The 18,318-nt window shown below is 53.0% G+C and overlaps 1 protein-coding gene across 1 annotated transcript in view; it reads left to right on the top strand.

Annotated features, from left to right (window-relative positions):
• The first annotated feature begins 226 nt into the window (after nt 1–226).
• The window catches only part of ITGA11 (integrin subunit alpha 11), a 115,854-nt gene continuing 97,762 nt past the window's right edge, over nt 227–18,318 (top strand). Inside the window, exon 1 of the mRNA XM_037054224.1 lies at nt 227–387. Coding sequence (XP_036910119.1) covers nt 336–387 — 52 coding nt within the window. The 5' untranslated portion in view covers nt 227–335. The remainder of the gene's footprint in view (nt 388–18,318) is intronic.

The raw sequence follows: 18,318 nt of genomic DNA, 5'->3' as shown, positions 1-18,318 counted from the left end.
CAAGCTGGTTCCCAGAAGCACTTTTCCAGGATTTTCTCCTAAGGCAGAGGTGGGGGCTCGGGAAGGGATCTGGAGACGGCGTCAAGGCGGCAGCACGCCGCCAGCCCAGGTGGCGGAGGGGCCCAGCCTGGCGGGGAGCCAGAGCGGAGTGGTGTCCCGCGCCCCTCCCCGCCGCCCGAGCCCTCCCACTTCCTCTGAACTCGCCGGCTGTCAGGGAGCCGCGCGCGCGGCGGGCGCGCAGTGCAGGCTGAGGCGCCGCGCCCTGGAGGCTGTCGCTCCGGCCTGCAGACCCCGCCGCCGCTCCGCACCGGACACCAACGGACGCGCCACTGGCCATGGACCTCTCCAGGGGCCTCCTGGTGGCCTGGGCGCTCAGCCTGTGGCCAGGTATGTACCCCCTCTTGCCTCCCCTTGTCTCCGGGCGCGGCTTCCCGGCCCGCCGGGGCCTCGGATCTAGCTGCCAGGAGCGGGACACGGTGCACCTCCAGGGGTCAGACCTTGGCTATTCTTGGGGACCCGGGAACCCCGGGAACTTGCTGCAATCTGGCTGCTCCGCCAAGTTCCATAAAAGAGGGAGATTCTCGGGAACGGCTTGGAGACGGTAGTTTAGTGTGTTTGGGAAGAGTTGAAGGTCCGAAAGCTGGTGGCCCCCCTGGGCTCCCTAGCTACCGCGGAGTGCCACGCCGAGGTTCCCGCTCCGCCGCCGGGGGCACTCGGGCGTCCCGGGAGCGCCTAGGGTGCGCGGCCCGGGCTGGAAAGGAAATGGGATGCTCGGGGTGAGCGCTGCCTCGTTGCCCTCCTGCCCGGCGCGGAGGGCGCACTCCGCAGTGTAGAGAGCCGGGCGCGGCGGTCCCGGACGGCTGGGGAGACCCGGGAGCCAAGGGCTGCCCGGGGTGGCTCCGACTAGGGAAGAAGCGAACGCCAGGGCTGTCGGCCCCAAGACAGTGGTGAGCGGTCGACGGCCGGGCCAAAGTCGGACGGGGACAGCTTCGCAGTCCGGAGCCCCCGGAAACATTAATATCTGACACTCAGAGCGGGGACAAGGCACGACCCCCCATCCTGTGCTCAGGATTATACAATTGTTCAACAATCCGGGGACGTAGCTGTCGCGGAGAAACGCGCTGCAGCCCAATACACTCAGGTGTCGGGCGCCGGGGGACACTGGGCCGGCAGGGCGCGGCGGGGAGAAGAAGCCCTGGGATCTCCGCACTGGGGCACCCCGCCTAGGCTTCCCCACGCCGCGGGCCTCGGCAGGAACCGCCACGCGGGGGCGGCGACCAGGAACGCTGTTCTATGGGCCATGAAAGGTTTTGGTGTCCCTCAAGTACGCTGGGGCCAGCGCCGCCTCAGGGACTCGGTGCCTCCCCTTCTGCGTGTGCTCTGGGCTGGGGCTGCCGCAGGCACTGGGGGGTCAAATGCAGTGGCTGAGGGGTCAAATGCAGTGGCAGCGCGACAGACACCCTCAGGGCGCATAGGCGGAGACGTCCCCACCCCAGCCCAAGCTCCTTCACCCCAGTTCTGAGGCTCCACAGTAACAAGTGCACCGCCCCCCCCCCCCCCCCCCCCCGTCTGTCCGTCTATGGCGGAGCTGCTGGAAGTGCCTGTGCTTGAAAGGGCTCCTGGTTGGTGGGGTTCAATTCAGACCCTAGAGTCACAGCTGAAAACAAACATTGATGCATTTAGTGGTTGGGGTGGGGGATGGGGGAGGGGAGTTGGGGAGGACAAGGGAAGAGCTGTGACCAGGCCCCATACATCAGCTTCAGGAGGAGGCAGGGCACGCGGGTCACTTCAATGGGTGGGAGACAACTCCAGGAACCATATTCGAATCGCTATGAGATCCTGCTACAGAAAAAGAGTGCACTCCTTGTGACTCCAGATAGGAGGAACCACCTCATCAGACCCTGAGATGGAGAGGCCGCCTCAGGGGCCAGAGAGGGTCTGGACCCCAGGAAGCCAGGAGCGAAGTCTGTGAAATTAGGCCTGGCTTCCAGTTCTGGCTCTGCTGCTGGCTCGTTGGACAGCCTGGGACAGGCGATGCCATTTCTCCAGCAGGTTTTGTCCTCCGTAGAAGGGAGCTAGAAATCTTGAGTTCCTAGCGCTGATTAAGAAAGGCACTGTAAGAAACGTCCTTGACACGGGGCTTGGTGCCCAGCAGAGCAAAAGTAGTGGTTGTTAATGCTGTTACTCACACAGGGGCGGCGTGGGGGTGGGGGGTGAGGTGAAGGATGGGACAGGACTTGTGACTCAGAGCTCCCTTTCTATGGAGAGAACCACCCCTGACTTATGTTTGGTCAGTTTGGGTTCTTGAAATATGGGATTCATTAAACGTATCAATCAATGTTGGAACAACATCCGTGTGCAAGGAGCTGAGGCTGCGGCCCAAGAGTGTATGCCATCTGGGCCCTGCCCGGAGCTGAGAACAAGGCGAGATCAGGGAAAACCAGATAGATAGAGGCACTAGGGAGTGAACTGCACAGGAAATGTATGGACTGCGGTTCAAACTTGGATAAGCAAAGGAGGCCTCCTGGAGGAGGAGATACCGTCTGAACTGGGCTTTGAAGGAGTGTGTAGAGTGTGGACAGGCTGTAACGTGGGACTGTTCATACATTATGGTTATTTCCTGTGGCTAGTGAAGGAACAAAATGGTGAATATTTTAAAACCACAGAGATGACTCTGGCCAGTGTGGACTCTGAAGACTGGAAGTATAGCAGAGGTCACTGGGTCCATTTCCCTGGCTCCAGGGCAGGATTGATGTTGGTCTCTCATCTATGTGTCACATGGGTTCAATGAGGGCCTTGCCAGCTTGCCCACGGGTGACAGCCCAGTCTGGCTGGGCAGGGAACCTGTTACAGGCCATAGCTGGACGTGAGCCCTCATCAAGGCCATTATGAGTTCAGAGCTTCTGTCTTTCTGGAGCTCCTGCTGCAGTCTGGGCAGGGTGATCGGGTGCGCAAAACTATCAAGAAAGTCCGAAAAACAAATCCAAAGACTTTTCCAGTTGACACTCAGAGAGCAGATCCATTGACGAGAACTTTACTACCATAGTGCATTGGTAGTACGGGTTGATGAGGAGATGATCCTTCAAAACCCAGTCTTCACCAAGTACCTGTTGTCTTCCAGGCCCACGGGGAGATCAGACGCAGTGTGAGAATAAAGGCCCTGGGGTCTCACCGCCTGGGTGAATCTGGGCTCTGCCAAATCTCTGTGCAAGTTACTAAATGGCTCCGTGACTCAGTTTTCTCACCTGCAAAATGGGGATGATGATAATAGAACTTACAGATTTACTCAGAGTTAAATGAGCAAATGTATATAAAGTTCTTGAAAAGTTCCAGGTACATAGGACACACTCAAGATACTGACCCTTAAGTAAGCAATCTGAGGACGCAGAACTGTAACTTCAAACTCAAGCCCACAAGATAAATCTAGAGGGAGCGCCAGGGTACTGGACACTCCAAGGAGGCCTATATTCCACGGCTCTAAGTTAATCTAAATTTGCCTGTCTCTTCCTCCCAAAGACCTGGCCCAAAGTCTTAATCATACTGGTGGGCAGAGGTTGCCGTTGAGGCTGCCTTACAGTCAGTGTGATTTTAGTGTGAGTGTTTGTGGTGTCAAAGAGAACGGCCCTACCACTCAGCATGGCCCTTGTGTGTCCTTGTGAGTGGGGTCTCATTCATCAAAAAAAACTTGCATGGAAACAGCGCAGTACTAGGCACCTTGAGTATGTGAAGACTGCAAAGATCCAAGCCCTGCTCCCCAGCTTTGGAAGAGCAGGGAAGGAGATGAAGTTGCCCCTTGGCCTAGCCACCACCCACCCTGCGTGTAGCTTGTCAGCCGAGCTTCTCAGCTTCTGGACCCTTCCTAATCAGGCACTGGGGGCCCGAAAGAAATGGGTGTGGAGTGTCACCTTCTTTCTACTTATTCACCACACCCCTACATCAACCCCACAAAGGACCCCAGCACCCCAAAGATGGGATGTCTGTCTCCCTGCCACTCTCCTCATTCCAAGCCCATCCACACAGTGCCGCGGGCCCCTGAGGACCTAAGATTAATTTAAACTCACCTTAATTTTGCCCTCTCTGAACCTCTTCCACTCCCCTCCTGTAGTGGGAGCTTCTGGCAGCGGGGAACCCCTTCTGTTCTCTCTCCTCATCGCTTAGGCCACTGCTATGCTGGCCTGGCGTGGCTCTTTCGGTATGGGAGGGAGCTTGAGAATTTTAAAAGGCCTCTTTTCTCTCCATGATACCTGACTTTGGAGAGTATTGTCTCACTATAAGCTTCAAATCTTACTTTGGGAGTCAAAGTTGAGCCACGTTCTGTTGTGATTGCAAAAAGAAAGAATCCACCATAACCCTCCCCAGGCAGCGACGGCCTCTAGCTGACTCGGGGGGGGGGGGGCAGCTATGACGCAAGCTGTAAACGTGCACTAACACTTAAAAACTGGTATCTCTGCTGGTTGTCACTACCCAACACCCCTATCCCTCCACGTCAAACCGTGGGCTGCCATCGGGGATCCTGGCCATTTGAAACTGTTTTCCCCCTGACAGTTGTGAGCTCCAAAGACACCCACGGGCCCTCAATAGGGAGGGCTTGCTATAGGGAGTTTGGTCCAGGCCGGGGCCATCCTCAGCCCCCATCATGTAGATCCAGACTGTGTGAATTCTTTGTTACCAGTGAGGAGTGAAGGGGAAGGGAGAGGCTGGAGTTGGTCATCTTGTAAACTGAAAGTAAATAAGCTCCCCTCAAATTCCCTGAAGGGTTTTCATACTAGGTACTTATGACCTGAGTCACCAGATGAATAAAATCCCACCTGGAAGAAGAAGTCAGGGTGGCCCAACCCACTCACTGCCTTTGTTTCTCATTCCCCCTCACCCCCAGGCTTACTGAGCAACAGTAGCAGTCAGCACGCCTGGCCTGCAGCCCAGCTGCCTGGGCTCAAATCCTTCCCACGTGGGTGACCCTGGATGAGCCCTCTGGGCCTCATTTTCCTCAGCTGCAAAATGGGGATAATAATGCCTTCACAGGCTCATGTGTGCTGTGCATTAGATGATCGTACACGCTTCTTTAATCTCCAATGCTTGTAACAGAAGCGGGCACCCAGTGAGTCCTCAATTAACAGTACCAGTTACCATGCTTCCCAGCATTTATTATTTATTACTTGATTGATACCAGCCACTGTGTCAAGCACCTCTTCACATCTCAGGTCTCAAAACAGCCACATTAAGTCATTACTGAAATCACCAGGTCATATATGCGAAGTTAAATGGCTCATCCAAGGTCCTGCAAATTGAGTAAGAGATGGCAGCAGGATTTGTCTGACCCCAAAGCTCCTGCTCTTAATCTGTGCATAATATCTCTTTAGGAACTGGGTCTTAGAAGGCAGAGAAAGACCAATAAGACGTCCTTGCTAACAGAGCTGGCTTCGTGAGATCAGTGTAAACACGGCCATTCTCTCAGGGGAAGCAGTCCACCCATTCTCACAGGTGGCAACCCCCTTCTCAGAGTCAGCTAGGCAGCGATTTCTCAGTCAGGAGGCTGGCTGGGTGAGAAGTGTCCTCACGTGGTGCCTGGTCACCTGGGAACCCCTCTCACTTGCATCCTGGTTCAGGGCCAAGTGAGGCTCCACCACCTGCCCCCCAGTGCCCGGTGCGCTGCCCCAGGGCTCCCTCTCCACCTCACCCCCAAGGTCCAGGTGGGTGTTCCTCTCCTCCCTTCCCATCTCTGCTCCCATTCCCCTAATCAAAGCCTGCTCGGAGCTCCAGGCCTAATGAGATAATTCACGTTAAACAGCACTAATGAGCAATGACAACTTCCTGTGTCCTATCCGAAGGGATTTACATTCTAACTGAGCTGTGCCTCGAGCCCAAGGAATAAAGGAATAATGGCGGATGGAACTTCAGACACCAGCACCAGCAAACAGGCAAAATAATCAAGGCAGGCAGACCTGTCTGGCATGGTTCAGTTGCTCAGCCCATTTCCATTGCCCGTCAGGTACGTCCTCCCCTGGCCCCTGTGGATGATGACAACCTTATCCTATGACAAAAAAGAAGCCGGTCTGTGGCTTGGGTGATGCTGTTCTAAAGCAGGCAGAGGTTTTTCCACGTGGCATGTGGGGTGAGTTAGGCAACTTGCTATAGCAACGTGCTCCGGGATTCCAAACAGGATGACACACAGAAGTGGTTCCTGCCTCCGCAGCTGGGGCCAGCAGCTTTCTTGCCCCGGCAGCCTCACTCAGTTGGGCTGGGCTGCCAGAATCCCTGACCCTGAAGATTTCTACAGCCTGTTTCTTTGAAGATCAGGAGGACTGGGCCTCAGGAAGGCCATGGAAAAACCATGAAATGAACGAGAGGGTGCAGCTCCTGACAGTCTGCAGAGAGCACTCCCATGCTTTTGTTCTAGCATGTCGGGAAAGGCCGGGTGAGGCCAGGTGAGGCCAGGTGACACCAAAGCTGCCATGGGCTTTACATAGATGGGGGAACTGAGACTCTGAGAGGTTGAATGATTTCCTGCGATTGTCCCAAGATCACTGGGAACCTAGGGGCAGGTGTTCCAGCCAAAGATGACATTAGGAAACCAATTTGCCATACCCATCAGAGAAACTTAAGGAGAAAGCAGTGCTTCAGCCAAAAGAATGAAGTTCGGTATATTTTGTACATCTGTGGCAGGCAGGTAGGACGAGATCGTTGAAACCATTCTCCATAGACTTCTGGAGGTGTCCCCAGTGTCCCCCATCCTCCCTCTTAGCCTGGCCCATCCCAGACCACCTCTGCCCCCTGTACCTAGGAGAAGGCCTTGGAGCAACGTCCCTCCCCCCTCCTGTCCTGGACCTGCTCTTTCACAGCCCCTGATACTCAGTGGTGGTGGCAGTCATAAAGTTCCCTACGTAATGTACAGATGGAGCTCCCTCTTAGGTTATTTGCACCAGTTACCACATACGTAGGACCTGTTGTGTGATCTGTGGGACCCGGTGCAGGATGAAAATGCCGGGCTCCTTGTTTTAAATGATGAAGAATTTCAAGATGGCCACAGGAGAGCATTTCACCAAGCAGAGTCCCTCCTGAATGTGGGGCCCTGAGCCCCATATTCAGTACAACCATGAAGCTGGCCCGTCACGGGGTTGTCCCTATGGGCCTGTAATTTGGCAAGGAGGCACCATGCTCCCACTTCACGGGTGAAGGAACTGAGTGGCTTGTCCATTTGGATGACATGTGCTGGTCACCCACTGTGTCCCAGGCACCGCCAGGTTCCAGGGACTCCACAGCCTCTGCCTCAAGGAACATGGTGGGGGCAGGAGGGCAGAGATCACACGCGGGCTGCCGGGCTTGTGCGAAGTGCTGGTGTCCATAGATGCAGGCGTGTCGGTGGAGCCCTTCAAAAGGCACACAGAATTCAGGAGATGCTACCGTCTCCACTTACTGCCCCGAGGCCACTTTGAGAAGTTCTGTGGGGTGGGAACCTTCAAGCATTTGACACTGGGCTTTGGAGTAATCACCTTGGCGAATGCAAGACGCCAACACCTGCAGTTGCTGAGCCTTCTGCAGCTGCAGGTGTTCGGACTGCGGCGGTCCCGCTGGGCTGGCACTTCTAAGGAAGGGGTCGCTCCTCGGGCACTTTTACCTGCCCACCTTGGCCTCCCCTCTTGGTCCGTGGTGGAATCTCGGACTATCAGCAAATCCAGCGTCCTCCACGCCCGACGAACAGAGAACGGTGTGTAAAACAAACCCTCTGCCCGAGCCCCACCCCAGGCCGCGTCACCGCTCTCCATGGTGGAGCCCAGCACTGGTATTTTCTTAACACTCTCCAAGAATTCTAATGGGCAACCAAGGCTGAGAATCACTGATGCAATGCAAACCTAGATCCCAGTCAAGCAAAAGAAAAAATGCCATCCAGGGAAGGAAAACTATTTGCTTGGGGTCGCACAGCCCTTAGTAGGAAAGCAAGATACACCACTTCTCTTGACTCTGTCCCTCCTCCTTAGCCTGAAACTGCACAGGATTTGTAGCCAGACTGGGGTGGAGACACGGCTTGAGCCAGATTTGAGAGGCTTAGTGAAGGTGGAATTGGGGGGTAAAAGTTGGTAATGGAAGGGTTATACATTGGTTATACAGTCTTTGTCCACCCCCAGGCCGTAAGCTATTGATCACTGTGTGGTCCCAAGTGAGACCCGGGAAAAACAAAGATGCGCTACAGGGACTGGTTTGGCAGAGGATGCTGGTCAGAACTGTACCCAGACAGGTGGAGCAGCACAGGAGTTTCGAGGGGAAGGAGGGGGAGTCCAGGTTGGGGGTGGATGAAGCCCCTTGGGGTCATTCCAACCCTGTGGTTCTGGCCCCTGCTGAAGCTGTCACGGGCGTTCAGGTCAAGGAAGTGCCTGACAGGGCTGGGAAGGGACGTTCCATCTCAGAGAGGGAGAGGAGGCTAGCCTGGGGGCGGAGCAGGAGGGTCCTAGGAATTCTCTGAGTCCCCACCCCACTCTCAGGTGTCATTGTGTCTCTAGCCCCAACCCATCCAGACCTTTCTTAATAGGAGCCAGAGTGAGACTAAAACACAGACTGTGCTATGTAGTCACTCCCTTGCTTACAACCCTCAGTGGCTCCCTGTTGCCATTAGACTAAGTCCAGACTCTTTAATAGAGCTAACCAGAGCCTGAAAGGGTGGCCCTGGCCTGCACTCAGGACTCACTTCTAGCAGTGCCAGGGACCCCCACATACCCCTGCAGCACCCCACCGAGCTGAGCATCTTCTCTTCTCAAACACTCCAGCTTTCTCTAGCCTTCACTCACATTGCTTCCTAGTCTACCTCTTGTCTCCTGGCTGCCTCCCACTTCTTCTTCAGGTCTCCACTTGGGCACCACTTCTTCCTAAAAGCCTTACCTGGCCCCCTTAACCAGACCTCAAAACCCCACTTGTGTGGCCTCAAGATAGCCTGTACTTCACCCACCAGACAGTATTATAGTTGCCTGGCCACCTTCCCCCACTGGACTGAGAGCAGAAGCCACATCTCTAATTAGTCTCTGTGTCCCCAGCTCTCACACAGTGTCAGATATAGTAGGTGCTCAATTAATGTGTTGAATGAATATAAGAACATTCTACCCCAGTGGACAGAAAGATATTTAAGGGCAAGATAGATGTCTTGAATTCCTTTGTACATGCACACCCAGGAGGTCCCAAGACTGCATGAGACAGGCCCTGTGCTAGGTGCTGTGGGACATAAGTGGTAAGTCCTATCCTTTAAGGAGTTGATAGTATAGCAGAAGAGAAGATCCTTGGGTAAATAACTCTAATACAAGCTGCTAAGGGGAGTCATAAAGGCTACAAGAGAGCGACAGATAAAAGACTCTGAGATTCAAGAGATGGGAAAAAGGTTATTTTGTAAGTGCAGGAGGGGTAGAGACTGCTTCTGGGAGAGCAGCCTGATGTCTGCTCAGCAGGGCACTGAGTGTGTGCTGTGGGGAATGGCTGGAGGGAACAGTGGGCTGAGGGTGCTGAGAAAGGACCCAAACGCCAGCCAAGGCATCTGGATTTAGCAGATGGGGAGCCACAGAAGGTTTCTGAGGGAGGATAGTAGGTTGTTTTAATCTGTGTTTCACAAAGCTCCTGGGAGTTGGGGGCGGAGGATGGCATAGGACAACACCTGGGAACAGGTGGAATAAGACGGGCACTGCAGTGACCCAGGCAAGAGGCCGCTGGAGCCTGCAGCGAAGGTAGTGAGCTGAAAGAAGTGTAACTGTGAGGGGCAGAGTGGAACAGGGCCTGGTCACCAGGGAAGGAAGGGTGGCTGGGAGACCACTGGGCCGTGCCACTGACCTGAGAGCAAGGTCTGAGGAGGGGGGAGTTGATCAGTCTGGACATGTTAACTTTGCAGGGTTCGTGGGGCAGGTGGAGGTGGCTCTCGGGCCGTTGGGAATGTCAGCCAGAGCTTGGAAGCGAGCCCGTCACATATACCTGCCTTGGTGGCAAGCAGGCCTGAGTGAGAAGGAGCACCCGGAGCTTGGGGCCTCTGAGCCCTCCATCCCCTTTCCAGGCCCAGAAGCAATGATTCATGCCCTAAACTCAAAGAAAATCCAGGTTCTGATTTTAAAAGCCTTTCTGAGCAGAAGTAACCAGGCCAGGCCAAACCACAAGCCAAACATCAGCTGTGGAATGTGCTTGCTGCGGATGGTGAGGCCAGCCAGGGGCAGAGACGCCGGCAGGCTCGGCAAGAGGCCCCACCGATTGTTCTGCTCTTTTGTCGCTTTTCATCGTGGATCTGCTTGGGTTCTGGCACATCTTAAAAGTAGTCCCTGCCCACCCCAGCCTAGCCTGTTTCTTCCACTGGTCCCACAGCATCCTTGATGTGAAAGTCTGCCATCCACCCTCCCACCTCTGCTTAGCCTGGAGGACTGTGACCAGGGGGCAGGCAGGGAGCTGGGGGCTCCCGTGGGGGGCTCCTATGGCTTGTGGCAACAGTCACCTCATCGATCTTTCTGCGTCTGCCCTTGTCCCCTTGAGGATCTCCCACCCAGGAGCCAGAGGGTTGCTGCTAGAATGTAGGCCAGATCATGTCATGCCCTTGCTCTGCTCCAAACCCTCTAGGACACCCCTCCTGCTCTGAGGAAGAGGTCAAGTCCTGTGTGATCTGGCTCCTTCTGACTCCCTGACCTCATCCTCTACTCCTCTGCCACTGGCTCATTCTGTCCCACCCACAGTTTCCCGAATGTTCTTCAAACACACCAGGCACCTTGGGCCTTGTACTTGCTGTGCCTTCTGCCTGGAATGTTCTTTACCAAAGAGCCTCTCTCACTTCCTTCAGTCTTTCTTCCCACATCACCGTCTCCTGGAGGCCTTTCTGGCACCCCTAACTAGAACTTCGACCTCCCCCACTTTAGTCCCACTGAGATATTTCTCATTGCCTGGCCTCATTGCCTGCATATTTGTTCACCTTGTTTATTAGCTGCCTCCTCCAACGGAGTGTCACCACGAGAGCAAAGATTCTTGCATGCTGTGTTTACGTACGGGTCCCAGGGTTCAGAGTGATGTCAGCCAGTTGTGGAATGAGACACTTAGTCATCAGAAACCTTGCCCAGCCTGGTCCACAACACCCCTAATCAATCCCCTTTGAGATAGGCATCACCCCCTCTCTGTCGCCTTCCTTGAGATAACATTTCCCTAGGTGGGCACGCTTTCGATCCTAACACGTCTGGCTTTTTTCCAAACAAGAAGGGGCTAGGGACAGTTGCAGGTAGGCAGGCAAGGAGGGCTGCTGAGGGGGAACAGGGGCTCTTGAAGGGCAGGTGGCCTTGGAAGGGGCACCTCGGGTCACAGCAGGCAGCCCAGGCTGACCCAGCTGGCTCTGTGCTGTTCAGTGCCATTTATCATAACTTGGAAACATGGGAAAAGCCTTGTTTAACACAGTGCAAACCTAGGTATATAATGAGACTTCCCAGGAAACAAGGGGCGTGGAGCAGAGGTTTAAAATGCCTCATTTCCCACAGAAGGGTAGTGGTTCAGACATATCCACATACCAAAGAACATGGCCATGTCATTTAGTACCCAAGAGGAGGCTGGCAGTGTCCAGAGAAGACGGCAGGGACTGAACAGTCGACTCCAGTTTATGATCCAATTCCCAGGAACCACCAGACCAGCATCTGCCCCGGTGACTTGGGAGATGACAAGAAACCCATTGTACAGGTAGACAGCCTAAGCCTGAGCCCAACAAGGTTCATATGAGGGTCATGTTCCATCGACTTGGCGTTTGGACACTGGCCCTGATACTACGTGTGTAACCTTGGGCAGATCACTTTCTCTCGTTAGAATGTGCAATAAAATTATAATGTCTACTGTCTAGGATCACATGAAAAATGAGAAAAAACATGGATTGCCACACAAAATGATGAGGTGAAGATGAGGTGCTCAGTAAATGCCAGTACATTGCATTTAGCAACAGTAATACTTGCTAGCATTCTGTGAGGGCTCCTGTGCTAAGGGAAGTGTTTGTGCTAAGTGCTCGTCTTCTCGATAATTCTATAAGAAGGTACTATTTCCCCCACTTTAAAGATGAAGAAACTGAGGTACGTAGAAGTTAAGTAACTTACCCAGACCACCCAGGCGATAGAGTCACAGCCTGGGATTTGAACACAGGCAGTCCGACCCCACGGATTGCAATTCCAAGAGGTTACATGACTGGCCCAAGGTCACACAGCTGGCCCCAAACAAGCTGGAATGCAAACCCGGGTTTGATCGCCTCTCCTGCTTTGCATGTACTGCCCACATGGCTTTACACGTATGTGTGTGACACATGGACTACTTTCACATAATAATTTCCTTTAAATTGGCTTTAAATCAACTGTCTTTTCCCTTAACCTCATTCTAAGCAACAATTGCTGGGAAGTCAAAGATTTGATTTGCTCGTAAAGTTATTTATTTATTTATTTATTTATATCTTCACCCGAGGATATTTTCTCATTGCTATTAGAGAGAGAGTATGGAAGAGAGAGAGGGAAAGAAACATCAGTGTGAGAGAGAAGCATCGATTGGCTGCCTCTGACTGGGGACAAAACCCACAACCTCGGTGTGTGCCCTGAACTGGAATTAAACCTGCAACCTATCTGTGTACTGGACAATGCTCCAACCAACTGAGCCACACCAGCCAGGGCTGCTTATAATTTTTTAATATCCATTAAACAAACACATGAATAGTCAAATTTTAATATTCACTCTGGTCCCACCTACGGTCTTCTGGCCCATCCCACCATGGGGATCACTGGGTCACAATGCGCAGCCTCAAAAGGACAGACAACCCTGTCCCTACTCACCCAGAACTGTAGTGCGACAGGGCTCAGGTTTGACTGGGGTTTTTTTTTGCGAGACGGACCATCCATCTGTGTGACATGATGTCTCAGTTGCCCTGGCGCTCTTTCCTTGGAGGTTCGACCAAGGCCTTTCCAAAGGCCAGCGCCCCCTTGGAGGGAATCCAGAGGAGCTGGAAGGTGTCCTGGCAACAGGAGTGACCATTTTCTCTCACACCCAGTTCACCCCAGGGTGAGGCCCAGGAGGCCACTTTCCTGCCTCCTGCTAGCCCAGTCCCTTGCTGCTTCTGCAGTGCTGTTTGGCTTGGCAGCAGCCCCACTAGAAGTGTCTCATTGCTAATGGGGGCAGGCCAGGGAAGACGGTCTGCCCAGGGTTCCCCATGACGGCGGAGGGAGCTTTTATGTGGAACTAGAAGCCCAGATGAAAGCTTTGATGAACATGGGGCTGGCTTAGAGTTGGTAGAGTGTGTGTGGGGGGGTGGAATAGGATATGGTGGGGGAGTGAGGAACCACAACTCTGTTGCCTCCACGAAAGAAAAGGAAACCCCTAATCCTCTCCCTAATAAATGTTCTTAGTGGATAGAGGTTAAAGTAGAGAGGAGCTTTTTGCTTTTTCTGAGCCCTAGCAGATCCAGAAAGCCCTCCTTTTCCAGGAAGCCCTCCTGGACCACTATCAAAGAGATGGTCATATTTCCGTGGGCTTCTCTATCTTATCAGCAGCACCCCCACTCTCCATAAGGCTGCCTGGCCCCTTGGGCAGTGGACACTGTTCACTTGCTTCCCTCTTACTTTCTCCTCCTCTGTGTAGCATTGCGCCATCCTGCCCTACATCCAACATACACCCCTTTTAGGGTTTGCTGCTGCCTCAGGCATTTCACACGGACCAGCTGCCCCTCTTCTTCGGAACCTGGCTCTGCTCAGCCTATCGAGTGGTAAAGCGACTATAAACAATTCACACCAGGGAGTTCATGGCTGACCCAATGTTAGACCTAGCCCACCCCTTACTGATTTCTTTAGAAATGGCTACTTGAAACCAGCTGTGACCTAGCTCAGATGGGTTGCTCTGGGCCAATTCTGAATGTTAGAGATGTGGAAACCAAAGCCTGGGACTTGATTACATCTTTCACCAGCTGGACCCTCTAAGCCTAGGGTAATGAAAAAACCCTGGGCTGCAGATGACAACCTCTGGGTCAAGCTCAAGTTCTAGTACTAGATTTTAGTGAGTCATATATCCTCTTAAGAACGCCATTTAATCACTTCTAAAGTAAGTGTTTGGCCTTCCTGATTCCGAAAGCTCTGTGGACTGTGCTCCCACGCTTCCATAAGCATTCCTGATCCAGACAGAGCCTAGACTCTGGCCGTAAAGGCATGTGTAACATAAGCAAGAAGTTGACAACAGGGACTCTGTTTTTAAATAAGTTCATCTAGCACATGGGGTGATCCAGCACATAGTTGGCCCTTTCTCATCCACGGGCCCTGAGAAATGCTGGGCCTCTGGGGCCTCTTGAGAGGCCTCAGTACCAAGTATCTGCCTGGGAGGGAACTTGGAACCTGAACATCCTACACAAGTGGCCATCCTTGGTTTGCATCCCTGCCATGACAGAGCACTCACCACCTCACAAGGCAGGCCTTTGTTTCCCAGCAAAGACAGACTCATGAGGCCTTGACTCTTCTAAGGACCTCAAATCAGCAGTAGACATTTGGGATAGTTTTAAAATGATGAGTTCCTGCCATACACCCAAAACTGAAACACCTCTGTCTACATAGACCTCAGGGATCCCAAACACTTTCACTACTCACCACCCTCCATCCCCACCAAGCCTAGCCAATAGCACTTAGCTTGACTTGGGTTCCACTGGATCTATGTTGAGCTCTGAACAGCCAGAGAACTTTTCAGATGGGCATGGGTCTATCCCCTGTAGGGCGGGCCCTGTAGGCTCAGAGGGAAGGGCCCCCACAATTCCTTTTTTTAGTTTGCATTCAAAAGCTGGGGGCAGACAGGCACAGCAGTTCTTCAGGTCCCTGCTGCCCTGCTTGCTCTCCTCCGAGGGAAAGCCCTGCCACAAATTGCATATGCTGAGCTTTGTCTTGCTCTTTGCCCAAACAATCCCTGAGCTAGGGCTAACCCCGGATGCACAGGGCTCTTGATCCACACACCCATGACAAGCAGAAAATAATCTTAGGAGTTAGAAAACCAAAACCAAACTGTCTGAGTCTTTTGGGCTGGTTAGTATGTCAGGAAAGGGAGGGACTCACTGTCCAATTCAGCTCCGTTTGAAATGGCTAGTGGCCAGGATCAGAGTGGGAAGAGCTGCCACGTACAGTCGTGCAGGCTGCGCACCACGTAGCTCAGCTGCAATGTGAGCGGCGCCCTCTGCAGTCGTGTAATCCAGCGCAGTAACCCCAGGAGTCAGAGGTAAAAGAAATGGCAACAGTGTGCATAAAGGGGTTCCATTCAATCTCAGACAGGGACCTAGAAATAGAGCATCTGTTAACTTAACTGTGCCTTTCACAGTTAAGGAAACAGGGCCAGGAGGAAACTAGTCCTAAGTCATAAAACAAGTCAGAAGCCATGCTGGGATCAGAACCAGGGCTTCTGAAGCCAAAGGCAAAGTTCTAATTTCCTTCCCTTCCTGAAGCTTAGAGGGCCGCAATCCCTTCAGCTCCTTGATGGCAGGTTAGTATGTGAGGCTCCAGAGGCCTGAATGCTTCTATTCATATACTTTTAAAAATCTGTTTTAACAAATGCACATCGAGCAGCTATTGTGTGCTAGGCATTGTTCTAGGTGCTGAGAAAGATTCGGTTTTTGTATTTGGTAAATGTTTAATAACCCATTCTGGCTCTTAGGATGGGGTGGAGGAGTCCTTATTTGAAGCATTTGAAGCCAATGATCATGGTGTAAATCCTCCCAACATGATTAATTTTAAACCACCGACACGGCATCACTGACTGGGAAGATTGCACACCGTCAGCTCTGTGAGCAGAGTCCACCACCCCTTGCTCCCTTCCCTTGGATCTGAAGCTTCAGTGGGAAAGGAGACAGTGTCCAAATGAGCAAGTAGCTTATAACCATCTGTAATTATTTAATAGTAAGAGAAAGAAGATGCTTTGATGGAGAATAATGGGTTCTCCACAGCACAGTAGGGGGAGATTTCTTCGAGGCCACCACATTAAAACTGGAGGTTGTGAAGAGACTAGCTGAGCGAAGATCTTGGGGAAGAATGTTCCAGGCAAAGGGCCTTGAGGTGGGAAGGGCTGTGTGCATGTGAGGGGCAGGGAGAGAGGCAGTGTGGCTGGAAGTTGCACGTGATGAAGATCACAGCACAGGGGCAGGTGGGCCCAGAAGGGCCTGGTGGGCCCCAGCGCATTTTAAGCAAAAAGGTGCCAGAATGTGGTTGGCATTTTAGAAAGATCACTCTGGCTGCTGTGAAGAGCGTAACTTGGAGCTGAGCAAAAGTAGAACTGAAGGACAAGTCAGAAGGCTCTTACAAAAGTCCAGGCACAAAAGGATGAAAAGAACTTGGTCTGGGTGCTGTCAGAAGAAATAGGGAAGAGTGGACACATTTGGGAGGAACTGAAAGGGTAGAACCTGCAGGATTTTCAGGGAGTGGAGAGAAATCCTGGGGAACAACTTCCAAGCTTCTGACCTGAGTGATCCGGTGGGTGGTAATGCCGAGTCCTGAGTCAGGGAGACTTGGGGAAAAGCCAGTGTAGAAGGGAAAACCTAGGGTCCTTTTGGTCCTATGAAGTGTGAGATGCTGTGAGACATCCAAGTGAAAATGTTCTACGGGCAGCTGGGCAATGATTGCGGGGCCAGAGGGCAGGTCTGAGCTGGCTGGGGTGTGATCTGGGTCTTCAGGAGCCTGGGCTCAGCCAGATCCTATAGGTGTGTATTTGGGGTCATGTCTCTTGAATCCAGTTTTCCACACAGCATGAGGTCTATGCTTGGGATGGGTAACGTGGGGTCTAGTTGATCAGTGAGCTAAACACCTGCTTAGCCAGCACATTGGCAAACATCTGATTTTTAAAAAAGATTTATTCATTTATTTCTTTTTAGAGTGGAAGAGAGGAAGGAGAGGGAGAGAAAGATCAGTGTGTGGTTGCCTCTCATACAGCCCCTACCCAAGACCTGGCCCACAACCCAGGAATGTGCCCTGACTGGGAATCAAACTGGAGACCCTTTGGTTTGCAGGCTGGCGCTCAATCCACTGAGCCACACCAGCCAGGGCTCTGATTTCTTTTAAAAAATTAAAAGGGCAGCCCTTGCTTTCCCCAACACTTGCTCCTTCTTTCCATCTCCCTTCTCGGGATGCTTATGCTACTATTTCTCATTCAGCCAGCATCCCACCTGCTCCAACAAGCATTTGGTCTCCTCCACACACCCCACCAATGGGACCTTCACTGCTCCATCAAGCTGCTTAGCCCAGGTCTGATTGTTTCTAGTTTTGAAAATCTATCCTTCTATAGGGCAGCAAATGCTTTGGACATTTGAGGGGACTTCAAATGTCCATTGTGATAAGCCACTTATTAGCAAGCATTTGTTTATCTAGCACAAAACAGGACACTGAGTGAGCAGACATTTCTTCTGCTGAGACAAGGAAACCGAAGTAGGGGAGCAAGGTAGGCCGGCCAGGGCCGGAGGGCTCCAAGGTGGTAGACGTCCAGGGTGTATCATAAGGCGTGGCAGGGTCTGGCCAGAAACAGCAGAGGGTGAACTGACAGGGACGTGGGCAAAGGGAGGGAAGGCTGCCCTGTGATCCATCTGCTTAGGTCCTTCCTGGAGGGATAGCTAGTTAATTCAGTGAGCTCACCCATGCCCGTTCATTCATTCATTTGTTTGTTCAGCCAACATTGTAGAAAGCCTGCTATGTCCCAGCTCTGTGCAGGCAGGACAGAGATGGGGAGGGACAGACCCCCCTTGTCTTAGGTGAGGGAGCCTCCCTTTGGGCCCCAAAGAGGCTAGATAGAGCTATTCCTGGTCCAGCAGGGGGGGTGAAGGGGTGTCATCTTCAGGCCTTAGTAGAGGGGCTCATCTGACCCAACCAAGGAGAGCTCTCAGTTGCCCTGGCCTGCCTCACACAGATGCAGCCCGCCTGGAGGGGGCGCTGCAAAGGGGTGAAGGATGTGTTGCCTGGAAGCAGACAGGACAAAGCCGGGCACCTGAGCCACAGGCAAGCAAGTCCTGGAGCCTCTGTTTCCTCTCCTTTTCAGTCGGGATAAAAACCCCTAATTCCTTGTTAGAATTGAATGACATGCTGTACCGAGGCACCTGGCCCACCCCTGTCACTTGCTCTGAGAGTGGCAGCTGAGCCCCGCCAGGAGGTTTGGGAAAGGCACTCACTGCCCAGGACTGGGGAGGGGGATCCCTGCTCTAACTGTGTTCCACCAACTAGAGGACCTTGGTCATGGCAGGCAAACTTCCTAAGCCTCCACTTCCCATTGGTGTGTGTATTTGTTCCATGCCTGCTGGCTGCCTACCGTAAGAAACTCTAGGCACCAAGGGGAGGCAGGCAGGACATGGCATGGGTCCCG

Source organism: Sturnira hondurensis, unplaced genomic scaffold (genome assembly GCF_014824575.4).
Source record: "Sturnira hondurensis isolate 20B ecotype Veracruz unplaced genomic scaffold, ASM1482457v3 Scaffold0008196, whole genome shotgun sequence".
NCBI classification, from domain to species: domain Eukaryota; kingdom Metazoa; phylum Chordata; class Mammalia; order Chiroptera; family Phyllostomidae; genus Sturnira; species Sturnira hondurensis.
This window is presented reverse-complemented; position numbering and strand designations above follow the sequence as displayed.